This window comes from Nicotiana tabacum, chromosome 7 (assembly GCF_000715075.1).
Source record: "Nicotiana tabacum cultivar K326 chromosome 7, ASM71507v2, whole genome shotgun sequence".
NCBI classification, from domain to species: domain Eukaryota; kingdom Viridiplantae; phylum Streptophyta; class Magnoliopsida; order Solanales; family Solanaceae; genus Nicotiana; species Nicotiana tabacum.
In genome coordinates this window covers 120,492,899-120,505,449 of record NC_134086.1, presented here as the reverse complement: position 1 = coordinate 120,505,449, position 12,551 = coordinate 120,492,899, and the positions used below count along the sequence as shown (strand labels likewise).

Here is a 12,551-nt window from a genome sequence, read left to right as displayed (position 1 = left end):
GGATCCGTATTTTGACGATCCCGGTGGGTCTCTATCGTGATTTGGGACCTGGGTGTAAACCCGGAATCGAATTCGAAGGTTCCTAGCTCGAGTTACTGATTTTTGTCGAAAATTAAAAGTTTAAAGGTTTATTGATTTTTAAGAATTGACTGATATTTGATTTTGTAGATACCGGGTCCATATTTTAGTTTCGGAGCCCGGTATAGGTCAATTACTATAATTATAACTTGTCTGTCAAATTTGGTGAGAAACGAAATTAGTTTGACGTGATTCGGACGTCTGGTTATTAAAATAAAAGTTTAAAAGTTTTCTTGAAAATTTCATTTGATTTGGTGTCTGATTCGTAGTTCTAGGCATTATTTTGGTGTTTTGATCACGCAAACGAGTTTGTATGAGGTTTTTGGACTTGTGTGTATAATTGGTTGGAGCCCCGAAGGCTCGGGTGAATTTCGGATAGGCTACGGATATTTTGAAACTTGGGAAATCTAATTTTTGTGCTTCAGCTGGTTTCTGGTGTTCCTTCTTCGCATTAGCGAAGGTACTCTTGCGAACGCGAAGAGTGAATTGGGCTGGAAGGGAGTTTCTTCTTCACGAACGCGAAAGAACGGAGAGCAATGGGGGCATTACCCTTCGCGAGCACGGCCAGCCTCTCGCGAACGCGTAGGCATGGGACCTGAGGGAGGGGAATCTGATCAATACTCTTCGTGAACGCGGAATAAGGCTGGTGGGTATAAGCCTTCGTGAACGCGAAGGGTATCTCGCGAACACATAGGCTATTTGAGCCGCTGCTTCGCGATTGCGGTAGTCCCTTCGCGAACGCGAAGAAGGCCTGACGCCCAATGATTAAAACATACCAATTACGGAATTTTGCTCATTCTTTCAAAATTTCGAAACTAGAAAACCATAAAGGCGACTTTTCCAAGAGTTTTTCTTCCTAATTTGTTGATAAATGATTCTAGCCTACTTTCTTTCAATTACCCATTATACTTCATAAGATTTCCACCTAAAATCTAGGATTTCATAGTAAAAATTGAGGGTTTGGGTAGAATTAGGAATTTTTGTAAAATTGGAATTTAGACCTCAAATTGAGGTTGGATTACAAAACAAATTACATAACCGAGCTCGGGGGTGAATGGGTAATCGATTTTGATTTGAATTTCGCGTTTTGACTAAGCGGGTCCAGGATCGATTTTTGACTTTTTGGGGGAAGTTTGGAAATTCTAAATTTATGCATTGTAATTGATTCCTTTAGCAATATTTGATATTATTGAGTCAATTGTGGCTAGATACGAGTGGTATGGAGGCGTATTCTTGGGGAAAAGCCCCGGTAGAGCTCTGAATTGACTGCAGAGTGAAGTAAGTGTTGAGTCTAACCTTGACTTGAGGGAACTAGGAACCCTCAGACTATATGTTATGTGAATTTCATTTGTTGTGGCGTATATGCAAGGTGACGAGTGCTTATACGCCGCCGAATTACCTGTTTTCCCTAATTTTTTTCCTCTTTTCCTTAATTATTTCCTTCGTTGTCTTAAATGTTATATGCTCTAAATGCTTTCCATGCTTATTTGCTACCTGTTAATCAATATTTTCTTCTGTTAATAATGTTAGATCCTTTCATATTTTCATGATTCACTGCTACTTGCTTTAGCTGACTTACTTGCACCTTCTAATTGTCTTTTACCGGACTTGACTTGTTGTGTAGTATTACCTATATGATTTCCCATGTTGTACAAGGTTTCCTTTTCGATTGCTTCATCTTACGGTGGTTGTTGCTATCCTTCTCTTTAATGCAGCATCCTGGGACTCAAATAAACATAGTGGTGCTGTTCCACAGTTGACAGGAGCAAGATTCTTTTCATTTGAGGAGCTCAAAAAAAATGACAAACAATTTTTCAGAAACTAATGATATTGGATCTGGTGGTTATGGCAAGGTTAGCTTTCATTGACTAGGTGCACCCTCTCCCAACCCCCATCCCCAACCAACACCACCGTAAAAAGAATACTGAATGATATTTCTTAAGGCATAGTCTACCATTTCAGTAAGAAGGTGTTGGCAACAATTTAAACTGAATTAAGTTATAAGTGTGGAAGTTACATCCTGCAGGTTTACAGAGGAACTCTTCCAAATGGACACCTGGTTGCAGTTAAAAGAGCTCTACAAGGGTCTATGCAGGGTGCACTTGAGTTCAAAACTGAGATAGAACTTCTCTCAAGGGTTCATCACAAGAATGTCGTTGGCCTTGTTGGCTTCTGTTTTGATCAAGCTGAACAGATGCTGGTGTATGAGTATATTCCTAGTGGCACCTTAAAAGATGGTCTTTCAGGTATATTTTGGTCCCTACCATTCTCTTTCACCATTATTATGAGAAGACTATAGAGAGGTACTTGCTGAATTAGCTATCCTACATTCTCGGAAGTCCAAGAATTTATTTATGATTAGTTGTTGCAAAGTAGTCATTAAAAAAGAAACCAATTTCTTAAATAGGAGTGGAAGTACTGAACCATTTTCACTGAGATATGGAACATGTAATTTGGGCATGAAACTCCGTAAAATCTCCAACCACTTTGCTTCCTGTTAAGTTCTATTTAGAGAACATTAGACTATGTTTAGGTAAAATCAGAAACATGTTCATCGACTAGCACCTTAGACTTTTCCTTCTTATTGATTCTTTGAAACTAGCTTCTTCTAACTTTACCAAAGGGAAATGTGCCTCTGGAAAATGTGATGAAATTTATACTTGTAGGCAAGACTGGGATCAGGTTAGATTGGATGAGGAGACTGAAGATAGCCCTCGGAGCAGCCCGAGGTTTGCAGTATCTTCACGACCTTGTCAACCCTCCTATCATACACAGAGACATCAAGTCCAACAACATCTTGCTGGATGAACGCCTAAACGCAAAAGTTGCTGATTTTGGTTTGTCCAAGCTTCTGTTGTGATTCTCGGATCAATATGAAGATTATTTGGGAGGAAAAACAACTCTTTTTCACAAGAATAGAATTATAGAGAATTTACACCAAGAATTTCTCTCTACAAAAAACCTCACCAAACTCTCTTTTTGTTCTCACAATCTCTTCCTGGATTGTATTTCAATCTCTCTGGATTGATCTTTCTGTGTAAAACATAAGGCTCTATTTATAGCCTTAAGGAAGGTGGTTGGTGGTTGAATTCTTCATTCAACAATGGAGGCTTCAACAATGGTGGCTTCTAGAATGGGTTGGTGGCTTCAACAATGGTGGGCTTCTAGAATTGGTAGTTGGCAGCAGCTGAACTTATCAATTCTCCCCCTTCAGCTGCATTCCAACGCAGCTACTATTTGAAAGTTATTCCAACTATGTCTCTGCACAGCTCTAACTTTTCTTGAGTGACCACCTTTGTTAACATGTCTGCTGGATTCTCCTTCGTATGGATCTTCACTAGTTTCAACAGTTGTTGATTCATCACCTCGCGTATCCAGTGATAGCGAATGTCGATGTGCTTTGTCCGAGAATGATACATTGAGTTTTTGCTTAAATCAATTGCACTTTGACTATCACAATGTATCTTATACTCTGTTTGATTTATCCCTAGTTCTTGGAGAAACCGCTTTAGCCACAACATTTCTTTTCCAGCTTCCGCTACAGCAATATACTCTGCTTCAGTTGTGGATAGTGCAACACACTTCTGCAATCTTGACTGCCATGACACAGCTCCCCCTGCAAAAGTATAAACATATCCTGAGGTTGATTTTCTTCCATCAGGATCTCCGGCCATATCTGAATCTGTATAGCCTTCCAAGACTGGATCAGCTCCCCCAAAGCACAGACTTGATTTTGAAGTACCTTTAAGATACCTGAAAATCCATTTAACTGCCTCCCAATGTTTATTTCCAGGGTTAGAAAGAAAACGACTTACCACACCTACCGCATGTGCGATATCTGGCCTCGTGCAAACCATGGCATACATCAGGCTTCCAACTGCTGAAGAATATGGAATTGTAGACATCTCCTCAATCTCTTTCTTGGATGAGGGGCACAAACTCTTGCTCAACTTGAAGTGATTTGCCAAAGGGACACCTACCGGTTTGGCATTACTCATATTGAACCGTTTGATCACCCGTTCAATGTAATTTTCTTGAGATAGCCATAACTTCTTGTTTCTCTTATCTCGAGTTATCTGCAATCCCAAAATATGTTGAGCTGGACCTAAGTCTTTCATTTCAAAGGACTTAGAGAGTTCTTTCTTCAACTGTCTAATTTTTGTTGCATCCTGTCCGACGATCAACATGTCGTCTACATAAAGTAGAAGTACAACAAAATTGCCATCCGAAAATCTCTGAATGTAAACACACTGATCTGCAGCAGTCCTTTTATATCCTTGACTTACCATAAATGAGTCAAACCTTTTGTACCACTGCCTCGGTGCTTGCTTTAGGCCATATAAACTTTTCGTAAGCTTATAGACAAGGTTTTCTTTTCCTGAAACCTCAAAACCTTCCGGCTGCTCCATATAGATTTCTTCATTTAGATCACCATGAAGAAATGCTGTCTTGACATCCATTTGTTCAAGCTCCAAATTCAAACTGGCTACCAATCCAAGGATGATGCGGATTGAAGTCAATTTTACAACTGGTGAAAATATTTCATCAAAGTCAATTCCCTTTTTCTGTAGGAATCCTTTGACTACTAACCGGGCTTTGTGCTTCACCACCTTTCCGCTGCCATCTTTCTTCAGCTTGAATACCCATTTACTCTTCAGTACCTTCTTTCCTTGTGGAAGTTTCACAATCTCATAAGTGTTGTTTTTCTGTAAAGAGTTCATCTCTTCGGTCATTGCTTGCAGCCATTTTTCTTTATCCGTATGAGATATAGCTTCATGGAAACTCTCTGGTTCTCCATCTTCAGAAAGTAGAATATACTCGGTTTCTGGGTATCGAGTTGATGGAATCTGACCTCGTTCAGATCGACGAGGTTGTTGATTATTAGCTGCAAGATGTGTACCATCATCGTTCCCCTGTGATGGTTCTGTAGTTTCCTGAGGGGTTTGTGCCTCCCCCTGCCAAACATCCTCCTGTTCTGCTTCTGGTACTGCTTCATGCTCCCCCATGCTATTTGTGTCAAACTGCAATGGTAGTGGATCTGGACCAACTTTTTGGGCACTGGAACCTCTTTCATAAGATATTGTGGGCTTTTCAATGTCTTCAATTATCTGGTTTTCGTGGAATACAACATCCCTACTTCTGATCACCATCTTCTGTATTGGATCCCATAATCTATACCCAAATTCTTCATCTCCATAGCCTATGAAGATACATGGTATAGTTCTACCATCAAGCTTCTTCCTGAGCTCCTTGGATACATGTGCATGTGCTAAACAACCGAATACCCTTAAGTGAGAATATGAGGGATTCTTCCCGACCATATTTTCTCTGGAACCTCAAAATTCAACGGGGCTGATGGTGACCGGTTGATTAGGTAGCAAGCGGCGCGAACAGCTTCTCCCCAAAATGGCTTAGGCAGCTTTGCCATACTGATCATACTTCTGACTCTTTCCATAATTGTCCGGTTCATTCTCTCGGCTACTCCATTGTGTTGTGGGGTGCGTGGGACCGTCTTTTCATGTTGAATCCCTTGTCTCTTGCAATAGGAATCGAACTCCTTGGAAGTATACTCGCCTCCATTATCTGAGCGAAGGCATTTTAATTTCTTTCCCGTTTCACGCTCTACCATGGCATGAAATATCTTGAAATAATCAAAAGCCTGGTCCTTTGTCTTTAAGAAGTACACCCACACCTTTCGAGAAGCATCATCAATGAAAGTCAGAAAATACCTATTGCCGCCAAGTGACTTCTCCTCCATGGGACCACAAATATCAGAGTGTACCAGATTGAGTAACTCTGATTTTCTGGTTGAAGAAAATGTAAAAGAGACTCTATGTTGCTTTCCGAATAAGCAATGATTACAAGGGTCTAAAGCAGCATTCTTGTCCATTCTGATAAGCTACTTTTTCGTTAGAATTGATATCCCCTTTTCACTCATGTGACCGAGTCTCTGGTGCCACAGGTTTTGAGACGCCTCTTTTTCCATAACATTGAGGCTGTCTGAACATACCTTCACATGAGTTTTATATAAGTTGCCACAAATATGTCCTCGAGCGAGAATCATAACCCCTTTCAGAAATTTCCATGTGCCTTTTCCGAAATAACTTTCATAGCCCTGTTTGTCAAGAGCTATACCTGATATTAGGTTTAGACGAAGTTCTGGCACATGACGGACATCCTTCAATATCATTGTACTCCCGATATTTGTTTGTATTTTGATATCACCAATTCCAACTATCTCACAGGAAGAAGTGTTCCCCATCTTAACTACTCCAAAGTCTCCTGCTTTGTATGTTGTGAAGAAATCTTTTCGGGATGTGGCATGGTATGATGTTGCAGTATCTACCACCCATTCGTTTTCTTCTTGACTTGAGACGTGAAGGCATGTCTCTTCTTGGATGGAACAAATGGCTACCTCTCCGTGGGTAGTGACTAATGCATCTCCATCCTTTTGCTTCAACTGCTCCTTCTCCTTATGCAATTTTCTGCAGTTCTTCTTTAAATGGCCCTTTATTCCACAGTGGTAGCACGCATATGATGACTTCCTACCATCCGTGGATTTTCCCCTACTCTTGCTTCTGCCTCTCCTCTTATCTTGACTTCTTTCTTGTTGTCTCCCTCTTTCTGTAATAAGGGCATGCGACTCACCATGATCGATGTCCTTTCTTCTGGCTTCTTCATTAAATAAGGCATCTTTAACCATAGACATGGTCAGATTTCCACTAGGAGCTGAATTACTAAGAGAGACTACCAGCGTCTCCCAACTATCAGGAAGAGAACTAAGAAGTAGTAGGGCTTGCATCTCATCCCCGAGCTGCATGTCAACAGACGATAATTGATTTATCAAGCTCTGAAACTCACTGGTATGCTCGGCAACTGGAGTTCCGTGCTTTAACTTCAAATTTACCAAACGCCTCATCAACAAGGCTTTGTTCCTAGCGGTTTTGGCTTGATACATCCCTTCTAACTTCACCCAGAGGGCATACGCATCTGTCTCTTGTGCAACATGATGAAAAATGCTATCGTCAATCCATTGTCGAATTTGACCGGTAGTTTTTCTGTTTAATTTCTTCCACTCTGCTTCTTTGGTGGAATCGGGGTTCCTACCCTTTGCTTCTATGGGATCAAACAAATCTTTACAACTGAGGAGATCTTCCATCCGAGGTCTCCACAATGTGTAATTTGTGGCAGTAAGCTTTATCATAACTCCAGATGATGATGACTCTTCCATTATGTCTTTAAAATGGCTTGGTCAAAATTTTGGAGCAGAATCTCACCAAACGGAACTCACCAACACGTCCGGAATGGTGAAAAATGGTAGGATTGACTCTTCTTGGGTCAAAATAGGGCCTCCAGAAAATTTTCAAAATTTACACCAAACTTTTGGGGTTAAATCGAAAATATACTGAACTTGTGGGGCAGATTTATAATTTCAGTAACTTCAGGGGTTATTTCATAAATTTCTAAAAATTTTATGATGACTGGATGCTGACGTGGCGCTGACTGGATGCTGACGTGGCGCTGACTGGATGCTGACGTGGCACTGACTGGATGCTGACGTGGCGATGATTGGATGCTGACATGGCTCTGACTGGATGATGATGTGGCGCTGACTGGATGCTGATGTGGCGCTGACTGGATGCTGATGTGGCGCTGACTGGACAGTTACTATTCATCATCTTCTTCCTTGGGCAGAAGAAAAAAAATTGCCATAACTTCTTCGTTTTAGCTTTGTTTGGCCTCCGGAAAATTGCGTTAAATTCGTATCGACGCAAGGAATCTAATGAAATGATCAAAACACACCGAAGATCACGTTTTCGAAAAACGTAAATCCGGGTTGAAATTTTCAGTGTTCCGATATTTCTCGATGAACACAGAATCGAAGGCTCTGATACCACTTGTTGTGATTCTCGGATCAATATGAAGATTATTTGGGAGGAAAAACAACTCTATTTCACAAGAATTGAATTATAGAAAATTTACACCAAGAATTTCTCTCTACAAAAAACCTCACCAAACTCTCTTTTTGTTCTCACAATCTCTTCCTGGATTGTATTTCAATCTCTCTGGATTGATCTTTCTGTGTGAAACATAAGGCTCTATTTATAGCCTAAAAGAAGGTGGTTGGTGGTTGAATTCTTCATTCAACAATGGAGGCTTCAACAATGGTGGCTTCTAGAATGGGTTGGTGGCTTCAACAATGGTGGGCTTCTAAAATTGGTAGTTGGCAGCAGCTGAACTTATCAGCTTCTAGGTGACTCTGAAAGGGGTCACATAACCACTCAGGTCAAAGGAACAATGGTAAGTAAATATTCTCCTCATGCCTGCCCAAACTTGTTTGATTTTAGAATATTCTATGCTTATATCCTAGCATTTTCTGACGTCCACAAGTTCATAAATTGTATTGTCTGGATAATTTCTAGTCCACTAGGAACCATTACAAACACTATTTCATTTTATAACAAGAACCCTCAAGCTCCTCCTTTCTCGTTGGCCAGCCACCTCTCTCCACAAACAATGAGTAAATAAACACATTGGAATAGGAAAATATGAAAACAAATATTCTTTTCACAAATTCTCTTAAGTTAGCAGATTTGGAAGTAACGATCCTTGAATGTTTTGATCACCAAATTCAGGGAGATGTACCTGAATATTATATTACAGGTTGTAGAAGCTAATTATTGATGATCATATAATGATCTGTCCATGTAATAAAATTAAGTTAGATCTTGCAGAAGATTGTGCCAGTAATTACCCATAATCTATGTCCTTCTGATGGGTGCCATTCATTTGTTAGGGCTACATGGATCCTGAATATTACATGACACAACAGCTGACTGAGAAGAGTGATGTTTATAGCTTTGGAGTGGTACTGCTGGAGATTGTTACAGGAAAAATTCCTATTGAAAAAGGAAAATATATTGTCAGGGAAGTGAGGACTGCAATGGACAAGACAAAAGACATGTATAACCTTCACGAAATTTTGGATCCTGTTGTTCGCTCAGGTGCAACTCCTAAAAGCGTAGAGAAGTTTGTGGATCTAGCAATCAAGTGTGTTGAAGAAGAAGGAGTCAAGCGGCCTACAATGAGTGAAGTGGTGAAAGAGATTGAGTATATTATGGAGATCGTAGGACTGAACCCGAATGCAGAATCAGCTTCTACTTCAGAAACCTATGAAGGAGCAAACAAAGGACTTCATCCTTATACTGATGAAAGTCTGTTTGTCTATAGTGGGGCATATCCACCTTCAAAGTTAGAGCCCAAGTAAGATCAATGTCTTAACGGGTTTGCCCAAAGTTGAAACATTAGATCACACATAATATGCCATTGCCTGTAATTTGTGCACAAATTTGAGAGAATGTGGAATGATTCAACTAATCTTTTGTACATTAAGGAAAAGTGTTCTGGAGGTCCAACGACGCGATTAGAGATACTGAAATTTTTTGGAAACATTTATTTTTACCTTATGTAAAGTGTGTAAACTCTTTCTGATCTCAATTAGGATGGTCATTTGTATATGAGAATCTATACTTCCATCCTAAAAGAAGTTGTGCATTCAATATTGCAGCTTTACCTTAGTTTTTTTTATAGAGCTATTTGTGAGATATTGACATGAGATCAATTTTACATCACCATTGTCCTTTTGCAGTAATTTGTGGTGATAGAAGCAAAGATAAATACAGATAATAAAATTCCTCTTTCAATTGTTCCGATGATTCTATCATCTTGTATTTTTCTGTTGCACTACAAAAAAGCACAAAATGAGAAAAAGGGGAAACTAGTCAGTCAAGGTTGGTAACTTGTACTCGAGTCCATGAAATTAAACTTACCATCAGTTTATGAACTATCTAAAGGTTCAACAGCTAAGTACTTTAGGACATTGGTTTCTCCAACAAAGCAGAGAAATACCACTCATTCTTATCGATCCCTCGATCGAGCTTCATGCCGGCTTTCCACCTCAGTTTCTTGAATCCAACGCGCTCCAGCATAGGAACATAAGTTGCATTCAACTGTGTTCCCAGGCAGAAGAAGTGATCCAACCAGAACAGTCCTCCTGGTCTCAGAACTCTGTATATGTCATACATAATTAACTCAAGCATGGTATCCGGTATCCAGTTGCTCAAAATATGCATAGAGTGCACGATATCCAGAGTATTCTGGAAAAAGGGAAGCCTTTGGGAGACACCAACGTGCATCGATATCAAGCCCCTAGATGCAATGAAGCTGTTGAATGGACCATCCAAATTCATGGAAGTGGTGATAATGGTTACATTCCTTTCCTTCATCCTAGCAGCAAACGTGCCCACGCCTCCTCCTATATCAAGTCCAATGCGGATTGTGCCCTGACTTCTTGTTGACAGAACCTGATCCATCCCAAAATCAAGACCTCCATTGTCAAACTGCCACCTTGTTTTCTCTCTAAATTGTAAGTCAAAGCAGTCTTTACAATCATAGAATCCTGGAAACTTTCTCCTTTCTATCAAACAACTGTAGTTTTTACAAGTATATGGATCCCAAATAATACTTGTATCTGGTGGTGTTGACCACAGGCTTTTGGGCAATGGAGTTGGTTCAACATAACCAGCAGGCGCTTTAGGATGGCAGCGCCTTATTGGAAGTGGCTCACAGCCCTTGAGCATTAGCCTTTGCGCGAAAACATCATCAACAGGACACTCCTTTCCAACATTATATGTCATGTACTGTGCTAAATCTTCTTTATACATCAGACAACCTCCTCCAACAGAGGGATAAACCTCATCTGTCCTTGATCTTGGCGAGAGCCCGAGTGGAAGCTTGTGGGGGCCTAAACCAAGCTTAGCTTCATTTGACAAATCATCAAGAAGATCATTGAAGTTTGGCAAAGTGGAATCTGTACTTCTGTTTATGGACTGGTTAAGGAGGTTAAGTTGAGCTAGAAGTTCAGTAACAAGTTGGTTAGTAGACTTTAGCTGCTGATGCAAAACTTTTATCTGGGATCGACTCGTTTCAAGTTCTTTCTTAGTGGCACTGAGCTCTTGTAAGAGAGAAGTAGAACCAAATGCAGGGAAAGGAGAATCATTAATAGTGTTCTTTAAAATAGGATGCAAGTTGAGAGAAGGACCAGTGAAGATGTAAATAGTAAGAAGATTGGTTAGGATAATGAGGAATAGTAATTTGAGCTTGTACTTGGTTTGACCATTGATACTCTTATGTGTTTGTTTTTTAGGTAAATGGTCATCTTCTGCACTTCCCATTTTCTCTCTATATATAAATAAAATTTGTGTTTTGTGGGGGAATGAAGTGAAGGGAATGGAATGGAAGGAGAAAAAGATGAAGAATTTGATCAGTACTTAAAACGAGGAATGCTTCAATGTTTTTGGGATGCTCTTGTAGTACAAGAAAGTTTTTGTTTTTGTTTATTTCTGCTATTATTTTATTGAAGACTAAAGCTCAGATTTCACTTTGAGATCTGTGCAACTAAAGGACTTTGTTCATTGTAATACGCCGTTTTATACGTTCGAGAATGACTTTTGTATTGCTATTTAAATTAGTCGGTTCCCTGGAATAAAAGATAGCTATTGAAAACAAACATATGATATGGGACACATTATATGATATGGGACACATTGGAGGTCACTTTTACTTGTCATGTATACTAAAAATATATGTTTACTTTTATTTGACACTTTACCATATCAAGAGAAGACAATAATTTTTTTCTGTTTTATCATAATATTTATTACTCATTTCAAATCATTTTCTTAAATCTAATAAAATATGTATAAATTATTATGGGTATCATAGTAAATTATACACTTTATTTATTTTTTCTATTTGTTAATTATTTAACATGGTATGTAGGTAACTTACTGGAGTCTTGTCTTTGTTTTTTATTAGGGATTTAACATGGTTGTTCCCTGTGTAGAAATTAATTCATACATAATAAAATTCTTTGTTTATTCCAAAAATAATAGAATTTCTTAAAATATTGTATAATTATGTTCTTTCCCCTAAACAAAAAAAACTAGTCTAGTAGGTGGGAGAGTCCATTTAGCTATAAATCCCCCTACCCCCACTCCGAGTCGTGATCCTAAACATTGATCAACCTGCTGCTCTGATACCAATATTATAGACCAATTAGGAGAGTCCAACTCAAAAACTAATTTATTAGATGGGGAGGCCATTTGGCCTATAAACCTATTAGTATTTTTTTTCAATCTACAATAACACATAACTGATAATATTATTTATTTTTGGTTACTGATAAATGCTTATTAAATATATGTAATTGCTTTTTTAAGGAACATGTTTGTGTATTCAATATTTTTTAATCATTAGTATATAAAACTCAAACTCAACCAGAACACAATTATTTGGTTTAAATTAACTAGCAATTTATCTTGATTGTAAAATAGAAACCATCCTTTTAATAAATTTTATTTAGTATTTTATTAATAAAAAATAAATACCAAATTTTTAATTCCTTAAATTAC

General features: G+C 38.9%; 1 protein-coding gene and 1 pseudogene across 2 annotated transcripts; one reads left to right on the top strand and one right to left on the bottom strand.

Annotated features, from left to right (window-relative positions):
- Positions 1-1,532: 1,532 nt before the first annotated feature.
- Positions 1,533-9,638, top strand: LOC107760767 (leucine-rich repeat receptor protein kinase HPCA1-like; annotated as a pseudogene). Its single transcript, XR_012693725.1, has 7 exons — positions 1,533-1,603; positions 1,735-1,931; positions 2,105-2,324; positions 2,745-2,934; positions 3,570-3,702; positions 8,326-8,379; positions 8,876-9,638. The product of XR_012693725.1 is annotated as a leucine-rich repeat receptor protein kinase HPCA1-like (transcript).
- Positions 9,639-9,756: 118 nt separating this feature from the next.
- LOC142161835 (putative methyltransferase At1g29790) lies at positions 9,757-11,511 on the bottom strand. Its single transcript, XM_075217548.1, has one exon. It carries the CDS (start codon positions 11,310-11,312, stop codon positions 9,951-9,953), a length of 1,362 nt encoding a protein of 453 aa, XP_075073649.1. The 5' UTR covers positions 11,313-11,511; the 3' UTR covers positions 9,757-9,950.
- Between the last annotated feature and the right edge of the window lie 1,040 nt (positions 11,512-12,551).

Bases quoted from the DNA above. Each gene is read 5' to 3' on its own strand.
- LOC142161835 (XM_075217548.1), bottom strand. From the start codon at position 11,312: ATGGGAAGTGCAGAAGATGACCATTTACCTAAAAAACAAACACATAAG.